Raw genomic sequence first — 24,304 nt, 5'->3', positions numbered from 1 at the left:
AGAAAATAGAAAAAGGAAGATTGATTTCTTTATTCATGAAACACCACAAATATAAAAGACAAAAATGTCCAAGAATGACTCTAGGTCACCCATATTTGAAACGGATATTATAGTAAATATGGTTGGTAAAAGTGTTTTGGTTAGTTGTGGATGGGTGCGTAGGGATTTCTTTATATATAATTAGTAACCACTATTTTATGGTCACTAATAGTTTTTCATTTGTAATTTAGTGACCACTATTGAGTGGTCACACGCATTGAAGTTGTTTTGAATAACAAAAGAGTAGTGAGTGACCACCTTTTTTGGTCACTTAGCCTCCAACACAGTGACCATTAATTTTGTCACTAAACTTCTAACATAATGACCATTACTTTTAGTCACTAAATAGTTGGTATAATATGAAAGAAAAGTATTTTAATTTTTTCTCAGTTTAGTGACCGACTTAGTGACCACCACATAGAATTGGTCATTAAATTTGTAGGATTACCAAAATTCAGTGACGACTTAATATTTGGTGACTAAATGATGTTAGTGACCAAATTTTAGGTCGTCACTACTGAGGACTTTCTTGTAGTGTCCCTTCCCTTACAACACTTATCATGACAAACTCCGTTGCTAACAACTTGTACTAATAATCATGTGGACTATGTAGAAGAAAATAGGTGATCTATGGACACTCCCAAAGAGTAAGGGGTAACCTATGAATGACCATAATCACATGAATAATTTCAAGATAAACATGCTAAGAAAATTAATACATCTCCATAGTCGCTGGTGCCTATTAGATAACATAAAAGATGAAAGTTTGATTAGTTTTTGAGTAAATTACCTGAATGTCCCTGTGGCATATTTGGTTCCTAACTCTTTTTTAACTTAGACCTTCTTATGGTATGTTTTGTTATGGTTTTGGTTATTGTTGTACTTGAAGTTACAATGTTGCCCTTATTAATTATCTGGTAACACTTGATGCTAAAATTAAATTTTAATTTTAACATCTCAAAATAATAAGAGAGACCGATCAGACTAATATCATCAAAAACTTTGAAAATTAAGCAAAAATTAGTTACTTAACCAAAATAGCAATTATTTTTGTAGGTGACGAAAACTCTAAAACGATACCATTTTGAGGATTTTTCGTAGATGGCCATTTGCGAAAAAGTGGGACCCAAAAATAGATTTGGGGAAAATAAAAAGGAAATTGTAGCTTCTCAATTCTCATCTGCAAAAATCGAGGTTTACCTGCGAAAATCGAAGTTTATTTGTAATTATTTAAAAAGAATAATCCTTTTTTGAAGTTTTGTATTAAAAGCTTCAAAAGCCATTTCCACAACAAAATAAAACTTAATATGTAACTAATAAATGACACTACACAAATTGATATAGCCAAAGTGTATGTACGTTTCTATTATCGGGAAAATATAAAATATATTTCCATTGTCGCCATTTATTGGTGAAAAAAAAGTAAGTACACTCTTATTATCGGTAGAAAATATAAGTGTGTTATTATTATTGTCCTAACTCTTTTTAATAAAAACCATCCCTATGGTTTGATTTTGTTGTGAGTGTCATCCCTTCCCGTCCTAAAATTATTCTACTACCCTTACCCACTATTTTTTATATTTTCAATTATTTAAATAAATATTTTAATAATTGAATACAACCATTGGGTCCCACCACCCCTCCTACCCCACCCAATCCACCCTTTCCCCTCACCCTTCTTATCTTTCATCTCCGGTGAACCACCACCACTCCCCGATAGCCTCCCACCCTTCTCATTTCCTCTTTCCCTTCTACATTATCTTCATTGTCCTCACCACCACCACCAGCACCATCTATCATAACCCTTGATGGAAAATTGATACCGGAAACCAAAATTGTAGAACCTTAGATCAATTGCAAATTTAAAATCAAAAATAAAAACACAAACCAAACCCTGAAAGCCAAATGAAGACCAAAATCAATCAATTTCTGAAAATGTAAAACAAAATTGATCGATTTATAAAATTGAAAACCAAGATCACATTAATTGATCAGACTTTATGAGAACCAAAGTCGATCCATGTATCATTCATCATTGGGATTCTGTGGAGTTGGGGATCTGTTTTATTTGATTAAAACCTGCCAAAAAACCAAAATCGATCTGTATATGAAAACCAAAATATAGGATAAAACCTGCAAGAAATGCAATAAATTAAAAAGAAATTATTAAAATCAGCCATGATTGGAAATCGTTTTTTGTCGGATTAGATATCCTAAGAATTAAAAAGACACCAAAATCAACTCTGCACTCCTTTACATACATTAATCAACAACCATTGTGGATCCTATTCTTTACCACCCAACAAATGTGACAAGTAACTATGCATAAGTGTTCATATTGTGATAAGAAAGTGTATATATACATCTCAATAGTCTTGAAAAAGTAAATTCAAAATATCTGAAAGAGTTTCTGTCTGCAAACGATTACGAGATCATATTTACCAATGCCTGAAAGGCCAGAACGCAGTCAAACCATACAAATAACATTATACAACAACGTTAAAGTTCAATGCACCTTGCATTGAGGGCGACTAATTCATAGTTGATTTTGCATTACTGCTTACTATATTGTCAAACATTTCATTTATCTATTTCTCTTACAACAATCTAAAATAATTTTATCAGGCCCTATTTTCTTGCAGCTTACAGCACTTTCTTTCTTTAGTACAAATGTAAATAAATAAAACTACATAAGTGACACCTCACAAGAGTCTATTAATTAGCAACTAGTGGGGTTACTAGAACACAATCATCTAGTCATTTACTAGAATTTCTTGTAGAGATTCCTCTTTACAACAATGAATCTAATCTCTTTCACTGAATCACGATGCTTCAAAACAGACAGAAGGTTAATGATTTTGCTCCTAACATGCATATTTTATGTCCGTCTAGTGATAAAATATTTCCCCACCATGTTTGAACAAAGTTTGAGCAAGAGGATGGTTTATAGGCTCGTATTTTTACCTGTGTTCAGTGAAGCATATCATCAAACACTTAATGTGCGTCGAAAAAAAGGTGGCTGTTTACTCAATCATGGGCGTGTTTCACCCAGACATAACATCAAAAACCTAGTGACTAGTGAGAGTAAGTCAAGCAAAGGGTGGGCATAAACTATGGGTGACCATGATAACCGTTATAACTACAGCAAACTACACCCTCCAATCTCCATCTGATAAAAATTTGAGCATGTTACAGACCATATATTATCAGCAGTTAATCATTTCACATGATTGATTACTGCGACCCAATATAGCTTGAAATGAGCAAAAACAAAACAACAGAACATGGAAATACCTCAAAATCAAACTGTTTATTTCATGGGACTTGGTCATTGACATAGTAGCATTGGAAAATAAATTAAAAGTTAATGATTGCAAAGAGCTGCTTTGGGCATACATAGAATCTTAATATTCTTTTCAAAATTAATTAAATAAATAATAAAAATTAGGGTGAAATACAACAACCAGAGGATCGCATGCAGTCGAAGTAGTTTTCACCATCAAGCGCAGCTACTTTTTCCATTGGATGAACCGAAAGATGAAAGCCACTTGGAGTAACGACGAGGAAGAATAAATACAATATGCATGAAAACTATTTAAATTATTATGAATATATAGGTATAGAGATAGTATTTCAATTAATAATAAAATTTACTCTTTATCTATGACATTTATATAAATTGAAATTAATTTTCTTTTCTAAATGAATAGGAGGGACCGAGGTGAAATCTCTCATTAAATACTTCGCTGCCCCTCACCATTAACTATCGCAAAGAACAAAAGCTCTCATGATTAGAAGAATTTTCAAATAATCCTCTCAACGTCTAAAGTTGGATGTGTCATGCTAATACGTTTATAACTGAATCAGACAAGGAGATAGAGATTATTCCAATATGAACAACAGAAACCTGATTGTGGTAAGCGCTAAATTCTCTTGTTAGATTTCGTTTTCCGAGTTTTATAGTACTTCACTTCTCAAGTAAGCTCATAGATTGTTGCTTTTTAGTTATTTCATGGGTTTGGAAACCTTAGTTGATAATGGTGCCCCCAAGTGTTCGACAGAATGTCTTAAAGAATGTTCATAGCCATATGGTGATTGTCTTGACTCTGAATGCAGGTTTGAGTGAAATGCTGGACTACCCACAGCTTTTCCACATACAAACTGTGTATTATAAGCAGCGGCTATGTTTTGTTCCAGTTTCTGCATCTTGAAGACTAAAAACACCAACAAAATAAGTCCTGTTTCTTATGATTTCAGAATTGTAAACAGAAATGCAATGAAAGTTGGTATCATTTGGCTCGAAAACATGAACATGTAACTCTTTTCTTTAAAATCTTATTAATACATACTTGGAATTTCTATATTATGATTACAAATTGATATGACTAATTTTCTTGCCAGCTAGTGGTGCACTTTGTTTCTATATGCAAAGTATATATTCATCATGAAACCAGTGAGTGAAATATAAGATAATAATAATAATAATATCACAGTTTACATTAATGTTCAGCTGCTTCATCCGTGCACCTTTAGACTCTTGTTCGACCATTCCAATAAGCATCCAAAGTAACACTAATCACACACACATTTAGAAGACTTAACTAATTGATTATAAGTTTTCAAAACAGAATGTTGTGGATACCATTTGGAACAGAAAATATAAAGCATATTTTGTTGGATAGTGCTTAGTATCAATACATAAATCATATTTGTTAAGTTGGAGTCATTTTCTAAGTTATCCAATGGGCATATATAATATTATTTTAGTGGATTTTGTCTTATTAATTATATTAAGAGTAAATCACAGAACTGGTCCCTATAGTATACACAAATTCGCATTTTCACTGCAAGTTTCAAAAATTTAGCACTCATGGTGTCATTTTCTTTAACCACTGGTCCTTATCATTAACACCTTTAGGATTTAACAATTATGTCATAGTAAAATGACCATTTTACCATCAACTCTCGTTTTAATATTTTTTGTTTCTTTCTTATTTTCTTATTTATTAATTTGTTAATTCTCCATCACCCAACCACCACTTACCCCACCCTCCCCGTTGAAGTCGCCAGGGTACTCCATTCATTTTTTTCCAGCCGACTTTTTTGGTCATTTTATATCAAAATATATTACAATAAAATATTTTATCTGGTTTCGCATTTACTGGGAAGCTTAATTTGTCAATGTGATTTATGGGATAAACCTAATGTAACCTTGTCTAGCCTGATTATTTCCATTAAAATTAGCGTTTTAATTTTTGAAACAAGAGGTTGCATACTTTAGGATTTGATATGCTCAATGAACATTAACAGTAAATTTGGGAATTTAGCTCTTTAGTCTCTTAGATGGAAATAATAAATCTGCAGGTATTAGTAATGTAACTCTTATATGATCAGAAAATGTGCAGAAAAACAGAGGAAATAACAATTTCATTAAAATACACAACAAGTTTCACTAATTTGGTTGGGTAAAATTTTCAAAACTCTTACACATTACACTAATGTAATATACTGAAATGACAGTGTGATGCTATAATCCACAAATAAATAAATGTGTTGCTATTACTTGCATTTAGCCCTCTTATTAAAATTCTAAACTAAATTGTATCAATGCACCATGATGTCTTTGTTATTTCAGTTTTATTAGTACCGATGCTATTGACCCCTTTGAAGATGGACACATTCATGTTATTTGCACATATGAGATTTCTGTTTTTTATTTTTATTTTGGGTGGATCAAAATTTTGTTACAAATGTCTTATTTCTAGCCTAATACACATCAATGGAGGTATAAAAGGAGCCATTTGGAAACTACTTATCATCTAACAAACTTTCCTTTTTTTCTTTTCTGATAATGTAGTTTAATAATTATTTTTAACCAACAATAAAATACTTGGAAAAAGAAACAATAGAAATGTAAAACACCGTGATCTTTCTGGAAATATTTACTAGAGATCTAGCCCCAAATTGCAAAACTCCTAACCGAAATAAAAGCTTAAGTTCTGCAACAAACTCTCAGAAACAAACCATTTCGCTGTCAACAAACGTGACCAAAGAAATAAAGATCATAAAATCAAAATTATAATCAATACGTAAAAGAATCGGTATTGAGAAAATTTATGATTTCGGTTTTGGATTTCGTTTTTCCAAAGCTTATTATATGTTTGATGCTGTATTGTTTGGATGCTAATTTGGTATATGTAAATTATCTTTGCTTGAGGATGTCACATAATTAAAATCATTAAAAATAAAAAATAAAAAAGATAGCATGTTATTTCTGTGAGATGAAAACTGTTACAATGTGAAGAGAATTATAAGTAATAAATTCTTTGTTATCAAGTTATATTTTATATCGTCAATGACGAATTCTTTGTTACCTTTTCAGTAATAAATTTGAAAATTAAAATCTTGATACTCTAATTAAAATCTTGATACTCTATTGATAGTTTCACGACGACATCTAATATATAATTTTTTTTGCTTGATATTGAATTAATGACATAATAAACCTTTTTCATTTACTTATGGCTAATTAATAGTTTCTAATTACTAAATTTTATTCTTTTTATATTTATAAGACAAACAAAATTTCATATAAAAGATATACCTTTAATTTCTAATGAAAAGACCAGAAATAAATAAAAAGTAAGGATACAACGCCTAAACATCTATACAAAACATTCTTGATGCTTTTGCTTTTTTCCGTGTTGATGCTTTAGCTTTTCTCACTTTAAATACCCTTCTGAGTATGTTATTCTCAAAAGTTTTAGACTTTCATAGAAGAAGATTGCAAGAACAAAACAAAGGTCCAGGTACTCTCCTTTCTATGCAATCCATTGTTTTTTATGCATGTTTTTCAAATTGAACCTGGATTGTGACTTTCGCACTCGATGATTCATAAGATATAATATTGGTAGTAAATGATGATGAGAGAGATATGTTGAAATGACTACAAAATTATTTTAATTTGGAATTATTTGATCTGCTAAGTTGAAAAACTCAAGCTAATAACAAATTGGTCATGCTAATTAGTTATAAAAAATAACGAACTCAATATATATTTTTTCTTTTATAAAGATTTTCAAACATTTACTACCAAACTAAATTGAGACAAAATTGAATATTATTCTTTGCAAGTACCCTTAACTTCTGTTCCTATCATCATGTTTAAAGTTGCCACAAGTTTATCTTCAATTTCATTTTAGATTATGAGAACGTCTATTTTTACCAGTTACATCATAGTCTAGGGGCCAAAGCTAATACAATTTGACTTGACTAAAGGAATTGAGGATGGATATAGTTTGTTGCTGGATTATAGCAGGTCTTCCGTATCCGAAAATCAACATATAAATTTAAAGCACTGATTTCTAAAGTATCCTAGCTTTTACAATTCATAGTATTTTAAATAAGTAGTGTGTGTGTATTAAAACCTATTTTCCCAAATGAGGAGAGAGATTTTAAATACAAATGATGTCAATCAACTTCTTCCATGTTTATAATTTCATCCGTGATTTTATAATTATCAAGAGAAGATTTGGATAATACAAAATAAAAAACTTTATTTTAAAGTAATATGAAAAAAGTGTGTTGGTTTTTGTTCTAATTCAATGACAAAGTGATGACCAATCCGGTCTAATATTATTAGTATATTATCTTATATAACCGTTTAAGAAATGTCATTTTTAATGATTATTAAACTTTAATAACCAAATTAAAAATCATATCATTTACATTAACTTTTTTTTTAAGTAAATATGGGTGTAAAGGACAAATGAGGAAAACATTAACAAATTTATAGAGGAAAGTCATAAAAAAATTATATTTTTTTTTCAATTTCATCTTTGATTAATTCTTTTTAGTTACATGCATGTTTCTTAGCAAAAGGTTAAATCTCTTAACAAAAATTTAGATGTGGTTGCAAATCACGAGGATTTATAATAATAGAGTTATCTAAACTTAATTATAAGTGTAAAATTGAAGAATATGACATTAAATAATAAGTTCAAGGGCCAATTTTGTTAATAGTGCAAAGATTTAAATTTTCTAGGTGACATACAATAAGGTTTTGAGTTCTAGTTTTTGTTTTCAATCCCTCTAAAACTCTTATTTATGGTACATAAAGAAAACTAATTCGTGGTGATCATTGTTGAATCCTTTTTTACAATTCTTCCCAATTATTTTTTTTACAATCCTCATGTTCCAAAACATTAAGAATAATAATATAAAATTTCTTTAATGTTGGCACAAAGTTGATATATTCTAAAATTCATATTTTGATTTACTAAATGTGTTTTCTACACATTACATCATCTAATGAAATGAATCAATGATGCATGTAATTGCTATATCACCATCTTTAAAATCATCATATTTTGATATTCTTATAATTAATCAATCAAAAACCATTTTGTTGATTTCTTTTTTTTTTTTTTTTTTTTTGTGAATAAGAAATATCACTAACTTCTAGCAAGATTTTTGTTGATTTCTATTACTATCATGGTCCTTCAAATTCTTAAAACTTTATCTTTAAGTTCATTTCAGATTAATTATGAGATAAAACTTTTTGATCATTGGTCCTTACTCAATGCAATGAATTTAGGGTACATTCAATTGCTCTTCCGTTATTAGTTTCCATTGAGATGTGTCTGATCAATTGTTGGCTACTATGCAGGTGCTATCAAAAGAATATCCAACGATGGAAACTGCTAATGAAATCATGAGAGAGGTTGTTCCGATCCTCATGGTTCCCATTAATAGATACCTACGCTACCTCATTTTATGCCCAATATATATGAGGGACATGGTTATCAAAATGACGGAATTAAATGCTGTAAAAGACGGTGTTGAGGAGAAAATGAGGCAGAACATTAGCAACAATCTTGAGGTTCCTGTCCAAGTCGGGGGTTGGTTGGGTGATGTAGGAAAGATCAACGCAAAAGTGGAAAATGTTTCTCGTAACACTGGCAATTGTTTTAATCTAAAGATTAGATACAGGGCAGGAAGGAATGCCTTTGAGATAAATGAGGAGATCGACAGTGTCATGAGACGATACAAAGAGATCAACTAGGTTGATCATTGAATTCCTCCGGGAAGGGTTGATTCCATGAAGGCATCCACCTCGACACCCTCATCCGAACACAATGACTTCCAATCAAGAGAGGTTACTTTTACAGAAACACTCAAAGCACTCGGAGTGAACCACAAAGCCCACATGATAGCCTTATGTGGGATGGGCGGAGTAGGGAAGACCACAATGATGCAAAGGCTGAAGAAGGTTGCCGAAGAAAAGAAAATGTTTAACTTTATTATTGAGGTGGTGATAGGGGAAAAGACAGACCCTATTTCCATTCAGGAAACTATAGCATATTACCTTAATGTAGACCTCGGCGAAAAAAATAAGTCGGTAAGAGCTGATAAGCTTCGTCGAGGGTTCAAGGCCAAATCAGATGGAGGTAAGAATAAGTTCCTCATAGTATTGGATGATGTATGGCAGACTGTTGATCTCGAAGATATTGGTTTAAGTCCTTTGCCAAATCAAGGTGTCGACTTCAAGGTCCTGTTAACATCACGAGACAGACATGTTTGCACTATGATGGGGGTTGAAGGTAATTTGATTCTCCATGTGGGACTTCTAATAGATTCAGAAGCACAAAGATTATTCTGGCAGTTTGTAGAAACATCTGATCATGAGCTCCATAAGATAGGAGAAGATATTGTAAGGAAGTGTTGCGGACTACCCATTGCCATCAAAACCATGGCGTGTACTCTGAGAGATAAAAGAAAGGATGCATTGTCTCGTTTAGAGCACCATGACATTGACAATGTTGCGTCTAAAGTTTTTAAAACGAGCTACGACAACCTCCAAGATGAGGAGACTGAATCCACTTTTTTGCTTTGTGGATTGTTTCCGGATGATTTCAATATTCCTACTGAGGAGTTGGTGAAGTATGGATGGGGATTGAAATTCTTTAAAAAAGTGTATACCATAGGAGAAGCAAGAATCAGACTCAACACATGCATTGAGCGGCTCATCCATACAAATTTGTTGCTTGAAAGTGATGATGTTAGATGCGTCAAGATGCACGATTTGGTCCGTTCTTTTGTTTTAGGTATGTATTATGAAGTGGGGCATGCTTCAATCGTCAACCATGGTAATACACTAGAGTTTCATGAGGATGATACAAATGACTCTTGTAAAAGACTTTCATTAACATGCAAGAGTATGTCCGAATTTTCTAGAGAACTCAAATTTCCAAACCTAACCATTTTGAAACTTATAGATGGAGATAAGTCGTTGAGGTTCCCCCAAGACTTTTATAAAGAAATGGGAAAGCTCCAGGTTATATCCTATGATAAAATGAAATATCCATTGCTTCCTTCATACCCTGAATACTTCGCCAACCTTCGAGTGTTTCATCTCCATCAATGCTCCTTAAGGATGTTTGATTGCTCTTGTATTGGAAATTTGTCGAGTCCAGAAGTGCTCAGCTTTGCTGATTCTGACATTGACCGGTTACCCTCCATAATCGGAAATTTGAAGAAGCTAAGGCTACTGGATTTGTCAAATTGTTATGGTATTTGTATAGATAATGGTGTCTTAAAAAATTGGTTAAACTTGAAGAGCTCTATATGAGAGTGGTTGATCGAGATCGAAAGGCGATTAGTCTCACAGATGATAACTGCAATGAGATGGCAGAGCGTTCAAAAGATCTTTCTGCATTAGAACTTGAGTTCTGTGATAACAGTGTTCAACCGAAGAATACGTCATTTGAGAAGCTCCAAAGATTCCAGATCTCAGTGGGGCGCTATTTATATGGAGATTCCATAAAGAGCAGGCACTCGTATGAAAACACATTGCAGTTGGTTATTGACAAAGGTGAATTATTAGAATCTCGAATGAACATGTTGTTTAAGAAAACAGAGGTACTATGTTTAAGTGTGGGAGATATGAACGATCTTGAAGATGTTGAGGTTAAGTCCTCCTCACAACCTCTTCAGTCCTCTACATTCTACAATTTAAGAGTCCTTGTCGTTTCAGAGTGTGCAGAGTTGAAACACCTCTTTACACCTGGTGTTGCAAGAACTTTAAAAAAGCTTGAGCATCTTGAAGTTTATGAATGTCATAATATGGAAGAAGTCAGATGTACCGGGGGTAGTGAAGAAGAGACAATTACGTTCCCCAAGCTGAAGTTTTTATCTTTGTGTGGGCTACCAAAGCTATCAGGTTTGTGCGATCATGTCAAAATAATTGAGCTACCACAACTCATGGAGTTGAAACTTGACGGCATTCCAGGTTTCACAAGCATATATCCCGTGAAAAAGTCCGAAACATCTAGTTTGTTGAAGGAAGAGGTAAATATATATATTTTTAATGCTAATATATTTCAAAGGATCTTTTCAGTTAAATTTTTCAAAATATATTGTAATTTGATTGTATGGGGTATTATTGTTAGATGGGACTCTTACTAAATGATTATCATGCAGGTTCTGATTCCCAAGTTAGAGAAACTGCATGTTAGTAGTATGTGGAATCTGAAGGAGATATGGCCTTGTGAATTTAGTACGAGTGAGGAAGTTAAATTGAGAGAGATTGATGTGAGAAATTGTGATAAGCTTGTGACTCTATTTCCGTGCAATCCCTTGTTTACGTTGCGTAATCTTGAAGAGCTTAAAATCGAGAACTGTGCTTCCATTGAATTGTTATTCAACATCAACTTGGATTGTGCTGGTGCAATTGGAGAAGAAAACAATAGCAGCAACTTAAGAAGCATCAAAGTGGAGAATTCTGAGAAGCTAAGAGAGGTGTGGAGGATAAAAGGTGCAGATAACTCTCATCCCCTTGTGTGTGGCTTTCAAGCTATTGAAAGCATAAGCATTCAAGGATGTGAAAGTTTTAGAAATGTTTTCACACCTACCGCCACCAATTTGGATCTGGGGGCACTTTTGGTGATTTCAATAGAAAACTTCGGAGAAAACACAGGAAATGACGAATCGGAAGAGAATATCCAAGAGCAAGAGCAGGTATGGATTTCAATTTCACTTTCTTACTTAATTAATAATTAAGCTCCTGCTTTTTGAATAAAAAAGGGACAAACCATTTCTTGACTTAATGTAAAAATACAAGTCATGTATAAGAGTGACCAACTTTTTTATTTATAAAATGACTACAAACATGTTTTTTTATTAGAGATCATGTATAAATGTGACTAATTTTTCGTCACCTAACTTTAGTTGATAAATCATTATAAATGTCACTAATTACTTTTTAGTAAAAAATAACAAATTTAATAAATTATTAACTAAAAACATCAACTAAAAAATCCCACAACCCGAAATAATTTAAAATAAAAGGACTTGACATTTAATACAAACAATTTTTTTTCTAAACATGATTTGGACCAAATATCACCAACAACTCAAGTTTTGAATCGATTCAGCTTAAAACTTGACCAACATAATTAGATAGATGAGAGTTGAAGTTAAAGTGCTTATATAAATTCCTTTCATCTTTTTTCTTGATCTTGATAGGAAGTTGAATGATTTTCTTCTTCAAAATTGATAAAAAAAAAATCTACATTATAGAGAGACTAGCTTGAAAAAAAATGATCTAGGTGGGTCTTGGGTCTGGTAGATTAATATGGAAGGGAGAGCGGATTTCAAAGACACAAACGCATCTTGATTTTAAATTTTCTTTTGATGTCTTGCTCATATTTGTTCCAATTGTTTTTTTCTTCCCATTTCTTGTGGAGATAAGAAAAGGAAGGTGGCGAGTGGATTGTTGGTGGATACTATCGGTTCCATAGGATGTGGGGTGGAAGTGGTTTGATTTATAGAGGAGGTGGCTTGGGGCATCTGACCGTGGGGAAATGAGATGGTTTATGGTGCGCCCATTTTCATTTATATAAACCATGCAAGGGGTAAATGATTATTTTATACATATTTAACGGTCCTCTTTTAATGATGAAAGTCTCACAAACCAAAACCACAATGAAACCTTGTCATAAGGATGTCTTTTTTTGTTTCAATTTTTAGGAACAAGGACCACCTTTAAAAAAGCTAATCATAGTTAGCATTTTTACAGTTTACTCTATTGCTTTTTGGTTGTGATGTCCAAGATCGAGTCCATTCATCCTTTTTTTCTAGAAATTTTAATAAGGGGTACCAATGTTAGCTTCTTATTCTTAACTGATCAAAAAGGGCAATAGCTTAAACGCATAGGGACTATTGTTTACTCTACTGAAACAGTTCAATGACTTGGATGGGAAGATAAATTTAGTAAACTTAACCCTTTAATTGACTAGTGTTACTTGTTAGCTCAATTTCAAGTCAACTCCATCTCTTATTTGAAAATAATCCACATCTTAAATAAAATATATTTTCTTGTTGCATAGGAGCCTGTAACATCTTTAATAAATTATTTGAAGGTGAAAATCCAACTATTTTTAATCTGTTGATGTTATAGATTCAAAACGATAATAGAGAAACCTCACACACCAACAATGGATTCAAAAGTTTTCTTGATTGAAATGTAAAGACAAGGATAGAATGATAGCAATTAGAGAAGATAAGGGTGTCCTATAAGACAATCAGACCAAATTATGCAATACCTCATACATACCTCCCCACTACCTTAAATACCCCGACAACAATAACAACTTATGATTAATTCCTAAAATACCAGTGGTCCATTAATTGGTTTGTAGTGTTCAAATGGTCCGGTGTGTTCCCATCTTCTAATGACCTTGTTTTGTTCTTTCTTCTTTTGTACGTAATAAATTATTAAATTATAGCAATGGGTGCATGGCATTAACCTACCCTAAAGATTGACCTTGTGTTCAAGGTCAAATTCGAGAAAATTACCATGAATGTTATCCAAATTTTTTTGTCGTGTTCAAGTGGTTTGTTGTGGTCCTATATTCTAATGGTTATGTCTTGCTCTCACTTCTTTTATATGTAATAAATTGTATTAGTGGGTTCATGACATTACCCCACCCCAACCTTGTCCTCAAGGTCAAATTCAGGAAATATACCATGAATGTTATCCAAATCTTCCCAAGTGGAGTTGAAGTCGAGAATGCATTCCCATTTAACCAAAACCTCAGAGTCAAATGCCAACATATTACTCACCCCTAATGGAGTATTCAACTCCAATTTTAGTTGGAACTCTATAGTGCACAAAGGAGCTATCACTTGGTTGCCAATGGCCTTTCGTAACTGAAATACCTATATAATCTTAGTTGTGTTCAATAATTTGTAACTTATAAGCCACATCACATATCCTTTTGGTGATAAAAACCCAACAAAAATGAGCAACTAATTTTTTAAATGGTCATTGATAGTTGCCTCTACAATTGTAGTTTCAAGTACAACCAATCTCCTTCTAAAAAGTCCACTTATTTCTGCTTCTTAGTAACACTTGTCTTCATTTTCTATGAGTATGAAAGGTCATGTTGTGCCAAAATTCTGCCCATGACAACCATTTGAACCAAGTTATTAGGTTTCCTTGAATAAAGCAGCAAAGGTATAGTTCCACGGCCTTGTTGACAGTTTTCGTCTGTGTCACATCCTCAATTTCACGGCTAGAAAAGACCAATTTGTTTATGCTTATTTAAAAATCAAAGTATCCTTTTTCGAAGAATAATATTGCGGAATTTGTTCCCAGAAAACATGATAATGATATTATCAAAGCATTTCCGAAGAAATATATTTTATTTATATTAAAATATTGGTATGTCATTGTTAATACAAAAACATAAACATAATGAAATATTACAAGCCTTACATTAATTAAACTAGTGGCTTAATACTCCTTGAATTTCTCAGCATAATGTAAGTGGGTCAAGTTGGGAAACCTGGTGAGTACATAGGGATTTCAATCCCACAATGTGATAATAACGTATATCTCAAACCTGCAAATCCAACTATTGTCATTAACACAAATATATCATATCTCTAAAACAGTTTATCCATTCCCATCGATTCCCACGTATTGATCCTATACAACGATCTTACAAGATCTAGCCTAAAGGATCAATATGAACAACAAACTGATAAGCTGCTTCGGAAATTCCATGGTAGCAAACGAGGATTAACAAATGAGGGGAATGGAATAAGTTTCACCATGAACCTCCATTCAATAGATAATAAGGCAATTGAGTTAGGGGTGGTTATCTAGATAATTATCCCTAGTAGTGGTCTAACACCGTGAGGTATTTTACCCCCATACTCACCCTATCCGGAAATACAACATCAGATAGACATACCTGGTAGTGGTCTATTATTGGCACACTCTATTAGACAGTCTACGAAGTTCCCTCAATTACTTCGTGAAAGGAAACGCTGCCACATGAAGCTCGTCCAAACACTTCATAAAAGAAATGATGACTCCAAAGCTCTTTAAAATAAAATGTATGGGGAAATACTAATAAAGTACTCCCATACGCTCATGTACCCCGACAAGCAATAGTGCCAAAAAAGGACTTTATAATGATAGTACTTCTGGCACATTATAGTACCCTAGTATGATTAGCACTCGTAACCCATAACATAATAATACCTCGGTACAAGTAGCACCTGAAATACAGAGCTTTGAAAAAAGACTTGGTACTTAGAAAGTACTTTTGTACGTAGGACATACTCCATCGATCATCAATCTCCTCGAACAGAGTTTCTACTCTCTATTCCGATCACACACGTACCCTTAATAAGATACTACCCAATATCCAAACTTAATTAAACTAAGAATCTCTTTTAAGTCTTGTTTCATTATTAGGAAATCCTACTATTTCATTACTAAGCAAGCCTACAATGCTTATAATCAACTTTCAATACTAACTTTGTTTCGGCAACACTATCATAATTTGGTGTAATATTTTATATAGAGTATTAAGTATTAACATACATTTTTCTTCTCATTTAAAATACTTCTATTATTATTATCATGTAAATAGATAGAACCATGTCTGGTTCGCATAACGTATATCATCAAATATACATATAGCACATATTTCCAGATAATAACCATATAACTCACATATAAACTTTCAACATATATTTAATACCTTTATTAATACTTGTATTAAAATCATTTTCATGAAAGGGACTATGCACTCACTTGTTAAAGTGACAACTTGAAATTCGGACAGCGCTTCGCTTCTAACAATCGTCTTTTCCTTCCATGAAACCTAACATTATTAGTGCTAAATTTTTAGTCTAATATTTATTGTGACTAATTATTAGTCTAGATTCATCATTAAATCAAAGTCTACTTTTTATAATCTATCAAGTAAGGAACAACCATGTAGGATCATATCGGAGGTACGGTTCGTTTGGTATACGAAGTATACTATTTGGAAATCTCACTTTAAACACCTTACTAAATCACAACCTAAACATCATCCCCGTAAGTAGATCAATCAATATAACGACTTGGAATCACTTATAAATCTTGTTTATAGGTTGATAATAAAGATAATGAAGTTAAACATAAGTTATACTTAAAGAAGGGTAAGCATAACTCACTTACAAAGGAGTTTAGCGAGGCCGAGCTCTGCATGGCAGAACTTCTGAGCTGAAAGCTCTTCTTCTCGGGGCTTTCCGGTGCTCCGGGACTCGCTTCTAACACATAGGAGGTTCTAGGGGGAAGAATAGAAGGTTTGGGTATGTTTAGGAGAGAGTTGGATGAGAATACGTGAGAAAAATGAGTGAAAACGTCTTCTATTTTTAGGCTGCAAGCAGCCGCGAACGTTGGGCGTACGCATTGGTACACTGGGTGTAATGGCCAAAACAGTAGTACGCTAGGCATACTTCGAGTTACGCTAGGTGTACTCCGTCCGGTGTCACAATCTCGTTCCAAGCCGTGGGTAGGAAGGGACGTCCCAGATCTTGCCACATATTACTCGTTGGTTACTCTAAAAAAGTAATAATCTTCTAAAATCCGTAAATTTCTCATACGAGCTCTGTTTTTTACGTTCTTTATATCCATGTGTAGGTATCAAGGGGATCTTCAAGTTCTGTTTAGAATCTATCGGCTAATTTTGATTTATTTTTAAAGTTATATTTTAACAGGATTAGACAGTTAAAGTCCGTTAAAAATCCATAACTTTGTCATCCAACGTCCGTTTTCGACTGTCTTTATATCGTTGATCTCCTATTAATGATATCTTCAATTTTCATTTAGGTTGTGTCGGCTAAAAATCGATCGATCTAAAACTCGATTTACAGACTGGTACTGCTACGCTAAATCATAGAAAAATCATATTTTATTATCGGTTTAACATATACTACGACTTTCATTTAGATTGCTAAGGCTAAAAAGTATTTTATTGCAAACTCATGTTTTACGATACGCAGCGTCATGTCGATTTAGTCGCGAAACTTCGACGGATCATAACGACTTCATTATAATTCAGATTCCAGCGTTCTTTATATGTATGGAATCCTTGTGACATATACTATAAATTGGTTAAGACTATTTACTATAAATAATCTTCTGTTAAAAACTCATTTTTGACGCTTATTGTCTCTAAATTGACTAGCCTGAATCTGCGGGCGTTACACTCTGTCCATCCACTGGCGGATGGTAGTCTCTACTACGTCACATGCTCGTACCTTGGACTCGGAACAATTCATGTCAAAACAACCTCATAAATACCTTATCTCTATCAGAAACGATAGATGAAGGGAACCCAAGAAGACGTACAACTTTTTTCACAAATATGGTTGTAAGTAAAATGGTTGTGAACGAGTGTTTCAATGCTAAGAAGTGGCCATATTTTGTTAGATGGTCGACCACCAAAAGAATAGTATCGAACCCTTGAGATTAAGGAAGTCCTTCAATGAAGTCCATGGATATCTCTTCTCGGAATCGGTAGGGGATGAAGGAGACTAATTGATTACACGATTGTGATTAGTTCATTCTCATATATAGACTTGAGTCTATTTTACTCCCCTGATACTTGTCTATAAAAGGCGATAAGATGGTTGTCTTATGTTAGCATGACGCCCAATCCAGCTACCCATCAGGCGTCCGTTTCTACCACAAACAACTTTGTAAAATCCGTCATTGCTATATATATATATATATATATATATATATATATATATATATATATATATATATATATATATTCAATTGAGAAAATAAAAAGGTTCAGAAAGTGATAATATCACTTTTATATTCATATATGAATATAAAGTATTCATATATGAATATGATCTTTCTCATTTCTCAACTTTTTTTTCTTAATTGAACCTTCCACGTGTCGGTGTTTGGTTGCATGATGTTTTATATTTTTTTCCACTCACTTCCTTTTTGGAAATATCTTATTTTTTTTGTAAAAAAAAGTTAAAAAGAAAAAAAAAATAAAGTTATTAAATCTTTATTCACTATTAAATGAGTATGATCATGAAAAAAATTAAAAATACTTTTGATTTGTAAAAAATCTCTAAGTTTGCAAAAATAATTTTTAAAAAAAAATAGTTTAAGTGCTCACACCTTAGTTTAAAAATTTTAGTTTTATAAAATACAATGTTGTAAAAGTCATTAGGCAGTGGTTGGGCGGTCGACTGGTGTTAAGGGACTAATCGGGCTAGACGGGGATTTATCGGCGTCTAGGCTAAGACACTTAATTGTAATAGAATGTATTTAAAAAAATATTAGCTATATCCTAACAAAATAAGTAAAATAACCATAAAAGTTTGGCATATCCGGTCGTCTAAATATTTAAATTATCATATATAATAGTTTTTAAGCTAATTGGGGATCATTTTAATAGTTTTAGTCATCAATCATCATAATTTAGTCACCCAATATCATAAATTTTACTAATCGGGGATTGTGTTTTTTAAAAATTTTGAACGTCTGACTTTTTTACTGGCTTAGACTGCCTAGGGCCGCTTACAGTGGCCCAAGATCAACTCTGTCTAACTCGACCAACTAGCATTAATCGTAGACAGTAAGGGGCCGCCTACGCTGATTTTTACTACACTGATAAAAAAAAAAACTTTTTTTTAATCTCCGAATTTAAAGTAAAGTTATCCATTTTTCTATTTTAGTTTGTTGACAAAAGAACTTTTAAAAAATATTGTTGTTAAAAGGTAGCTTTTAAAAAAAATCTAAGTTTTTATAAAATTTAAGATATATAATTTTTTTTGTCTAAATTTGAAATTCTTTTAAAGGTTTTTTATATAAAAGTTTTTATACAATTTTACAAGTTTGCAAGTTTTTGAAAAAAAATAATAATATTGTAATGGTTATGATTCAAAATGTTTATGATGCTTAAGTCTTATAATCTAAAAATATTCTGATTTAAAAAAAAAAAAGTAAAAATAATAAAAATATATGGACAATTTTGCAATTATAACTCTATTGTATTTTAATTGAACAACTTGATGCTCTGTTTTCTTTAGTAAGAGAAACCAATGTCATGAGATTCTTATTGTTAACCAATCGAAAAGGGCGATACTTAAAAAAGCATGGAAATAGTTTGGTGACTTAGATGGACAGATAAATTTAGTTATATTAACCCTTTAAATCTCTAATTAACTACTGTTGATTATTAACTCAATTTTAAGCTAAACTCCATCTCTTGTTTGAAAATAATCCACATCTTAATTGAACTATATTTTACTGTTGCATAGGAGCCTATAACATCTTCTAATGATTTATTTGAAGGTGAAAGGTCCAACTATTTTTAATCTGTTGACAATTTCAATAATTTGCAAATGTTTCTTGAAAAAATGCCTAAAATCAGAACAATATTATTCAAATCCAAAATTATAAGAGAGAATTGTGAATGGGTGTGGAATTATAAATCATTAAAACAATTCAGTACTCTCGTTAGTAATTACATTTCTTGTTGGGATATATGTGTGCAGAGTCAGGAAGAGACATTACAAGAAGTCACTGATACTAATATTTCTAGTGTTGTATTCCCATCTGGTCTCCTACACTCTTTTCATAACCTCCGTATGCTTACATTGGATAATTATGAAGGAGTGGAGGTGGTGTTTGAGATAGAGAGTGAGAGTCCAACAAGTAGAGAATTGGTAACAAGTTACCATACCAACAACAGCCTATTATACTTCCCAACCTCCAGCATTTGGATCTACGTTTTATGGGCAACATGAGTCATGTGTGGAAGTGCAGCAACTGGAATAAATTCTTCACTCTTCCAAAACAACAATCAGAATCCCCATTCCACAACCTCACAACCATAACTATTATGTTTTGCAGAAGCATTAAGAACTTGTTTTCGCCTCTCATGGCAGAACTTTTTTCCAACCTAAAGAAAGTCCATATAGAGTTTTGTGATGATATTGAAGAGGTTGTTTCAGACAGAGACGATGAGGATGAAGAAACAACTACATTTACATCTACCCACACAAGGACCATCTTGTTCCCTCATCTTGATAGTCTCTATCTAAATGAACTGGACAATATGAAGTGTATTGGTGGAGGTGGTGCCAAGGAAGGGAGCAATGAAATATCTTTCAACAATACCACTGCAACTACCGATCAATTTGAGGTACGTTTGTACATATTAGGTTTGCCATTATGTGAAATCCTCTGTTGTTTATGTAACCAAGCATCTGAGATTATTTTTCCATTTTCATAATTGTGTTTATTTTGGACAATATTTCCTTTTATAGTTATAATTCCAACCAGTTATATTTTCAAGTCTTGATATACATAATAATGCCTTTTATACATACTATAGTACTATACTAAGATAATAATTACCTAAAGGATAAATGCCATGCCATGACAGATAATATGTTATATATATAATCTGTAAACAATCAAATTTATTTTTCAACAACAAAAGGTATTACCCAAACAGGTAATAGTTTTTAAAATGAAATTTCACAAAGTAAATAAGCCAACCATAAACCATTACAAACCACAAAGTAAATTAGCCATCATTATTTCAACATACAGAAAAAAACACACAAAGTTAAGTCAACAAAAATCTGTGTCTTGGGGTTAATTCCACTAATCCCAGCATTGTACATACTACACTGTCAGCATGGATGACAAGTTGACCACAAATCCTAGCATGTCTATGATCAAAGTGCTAAACCCACAAATCCTGCATTAATTGTAGATGTATTTAAACTAAAAGAACTTAAAAACAAACAAGTAACTTTTTCATACCGGATGCTAAATACAATAATGACAAGAATCGAACCAAATCTTGAAAGACAAAGGTTAGTCATTAACACATTATGACCAATTCATCACATCATGAAAACATCATTTAGTTCTCACATTATAACCAATTTAATGGTTACAGCTCGTACGACTAAAGGCTAGTCATTAAAATGTGAGGGCCACCAAAGGGCTTCTAGCCCAACGGTACTGGTTGTTGCCCTCCCTCCTAGAGATTGACGGTTCAAGTCTCATTGGAGACATAGGTAGTATTAAGAGTAGTTTAGGAGTAGTGTAGATTTGCCGTTCTAAAATAAATAAATAAAAATAAAAAAAAAGTGAGGGCCATGCATGTAACACATAATTGTTAACCTGTTGTAAACTACAGTAATGATGTAAGAGTCAGAAACTTACCCGGTCATATATATGTGCTCTAATCTAAATAGGCGTTGTAGGATAGAATTCAATAATTTATGATATTACCCAAAACTAATTTTTTTTAATCATTTTTTGTAAACATATGCTTTTTTGATTTCATTGAATTTGCATACCTATATTTTAGTTTGTATACTAGTATATCTTTTATTGTCTCTTCAATAAATCCTGACATTAATTATTAAAAAAAAAAAAAAAAAAAAAAAAAAAACCAAAACTACATTTTTGATGTGGAGAGTAGTCATGTTATTTAGTATAATAAAAAACCTAGATTTTGAATTAAATTTCTTATACAAAGGTTGTGTCTATAGTTTAGTTTTACATTAAACTTTTCTATGTGTGTTGCAGTTGACTGAAGCAGGTGTTGTTTCTTGGAGCTTATGCCAATACTCTAGAGATATAAGTATACAAAACTGCCATGCATTGTCAATTGTGATTCCATGTTATGCAGCAGGACAAATGCAAAAGCTTCAAGTGCTGAGAATATGGTCTTGTCATGGGATGAAGGAGGTATTTGAAACTCAATTAGGGATGAGCAACATCAACAAGAGTGATTGTGAGGAAGGAATTCCAAGAGTAAATAACAATGTTATTATGCTTCCCAATCTAAAGATATTAAGTATTGGAAATTGTGGGGGTTTGGAACATATATTCACATTCTCTGCACTTGAAAGCCTGAGACAGCTCCAAGAGTTAACGATTAAGGGTTGCTATGGAATGAAAGTGATTGTGAAGAAGGAAGAAGATGCATCATCATCATCATCATCATCATCATCATCTTCTTCTAAGAAGGTTGTGGTCTTTCCCCGTCTAAAGTCCACTGAACTAAGTTATCTACCAGAGCTGGAGTGTTTCTTCTTGGGGATGAACGAGTTCGGATTCCCTTCATTGGAGAAGGTTACCATCAAGAAATGCCCCCAAATGAGAGTGTTTGCACCTGGTGGGTCCACAGCTCCCCAACTCAAGTATATGCACACAGGATTAGGCAGACATACTCTTGATCAAGAATCTGGCCTTAACTTTCATCAGGTATATATATTTCTTTAATTGGTATCATCTAATTAAGAAAGATATCATCCCAAGTAAATTTACTTAAAACACATTCACACTAGTTTCAGTCTAAGTTTATGTTGTCACTTGGAATCAAACTTTTTCCATTTGAAAAAGGGAAAAGCGTCCAATATAACTTTCTTTATTAGATCCAAAATAGTAACCATATAGATAATCTTTGGTTGGACTTATAAGTATCATCGTGATTAGACATTATAGTCTCTTGCATTTTATTAAAATTAGTACTATATATATATATATATATATATATATATATATATATATATATATATATATATATATATATATATATATATATATATATATGACATTTCAAATGTTTTTGTTTGACACATATATGCCTCTGGCTGATGTTTTCTTTATTGGGCTTGCAGACCCCATCCCTGAGTTCAAACTCGTACCCTGCTACTTCAGATGGGATGCCTTGGCCTTTTCATAACTTGATCGAATTAGGTGTGAAACATAATTCTGTTGTTAAAAAGATTATTCCATCCAGTGAGTTGTTGCAACTGCAAAAGCTGGAAAAGATTCATGTTGAGAGATGTTCTAAGGTGGTGGTGGTATTTGAAACTGCATTGGAAGAAGCAGGGAGAAATAAAAATAGTAATAGTAGTAGTGGACATGGAAGTGGTTTTGATGAATCGTCACAAATTACTACTACTACTATTGTCAATCTTCCAAACCTCAGAGAAATGAAGTTAGATGATCTAGATGGTCTGAGGTATATATGGAAGAGCAATCAGTGGACAGTATTTCAGTTTCCAAACCTAACAAGAGTTCATATTTATGACTGTAAAAGGTTAGAACATGTATTTACTAGTTCCATGGTTGGTAGTCTATTGCAACTCCAAGAGCTACACATATGGAACTGCAGTCAGATGGAGGTCGTGATTGTTAAGGATGCAGATGTTTCTGTAGATGAAGACATAGAGAAAGAATCTGATGGCAAGGAGAATACGGAGATACTTGTGTTACCTTGTCTAAAGTTCCTAGAACTTTACAACCTTAAATGTCTCAAGGGTTTTAGCTTGGGGAAGGAGAAATTTTCATTCCCATTATTGGATACTTTAATAATCAGAAGTTGCCCAGCAATAACAACTTTCACCAAGGGAAATTCTGCTACTCCACAGCTAAAAGAAATTGAAACAAGTTTTGGCTCGTTTTATGCAGGGGAAGACATCAATTCTCTTATAAAGATCAAACAACAGGTAAACTAGATCTTTGTTGCTTTAATAATTCTTAAACTACATTTGGAAAGTTTCATGTAAGTTTTTTTGTTATTGTCAAAAGCCACAACCTATATTTCAACTGTATATTTATGTACTTTATGCAGGATTTCAAAAAAGACTGATTAATGTGAAGTAAATATTGAAGGTAAATTATGTTTTCATGTTTCCTGGTTGCCTATTAATTAATGGCGTTTTAGTTCATACTTTTTGGATGTATTCTTCATGATGATGTGAATGTTCTAATACCCCATTGATTGTTTGGTTGAATGTTGATGACCAAAGGACTATATGTCGGGAAGAATATTCAAGGAAAGAATTGTTCATCATATGAAGGGCATTAAATTAAGAAGAACATGGATGCTATGAAGATGTTGGGAAAATA

General features: G+C 32.6%; 1 protein-coding gene across 1 annotated transcript; it reads left to right on the top strand.

Moving 5' to 3' along the window:
* Positions 1–8,954: 8,954 nt before the first annotated feature.
* Positions 8,955–24,044, top strand: LOC145089016 (uncharacterized). Its single transcript, XM_079027521.1, has 8 exons — positions 8,955–10,610; positions 10,658–11,388; positions 11,521–12,057; positions 19,915–20,085; positions 20,181–20,564; positions 21,971–22,651; positions 23,068–23,901; positions 24,027–24,044. Exons 1-8 carry the CDS (start codon positions 9,140–9,142, stop codon positions 24,042–24,044), a joined length of 4,827 nt encoding a protein of 1,608 aa, XP_078883647.1. The 5' UTR covers positions 8,955–9,139.
* The last annotated feature ends 260 nt before the right edge of the window (positions 24,045–24,304 follow it).

The sequence above is a fragment of the Lactuca serriola genome, chromosome 2 (assembly GCF_051521515.1).
Source record: "Lactuca serriola cultivar US96UC23 chromosome 2, Lser_US96UC23_V15, whole genome shotgun sequence".
Classification (NCBI taxonomy): Eukaryota; Viridiplantae; Streptophyta; class Magnoliopsida; order Asterales; family Asteraceae; genus Lactuca; species Lactuca serriola.
This window is presented reverse-complemented; position numbering and strand designations above follow the sequence as displayed.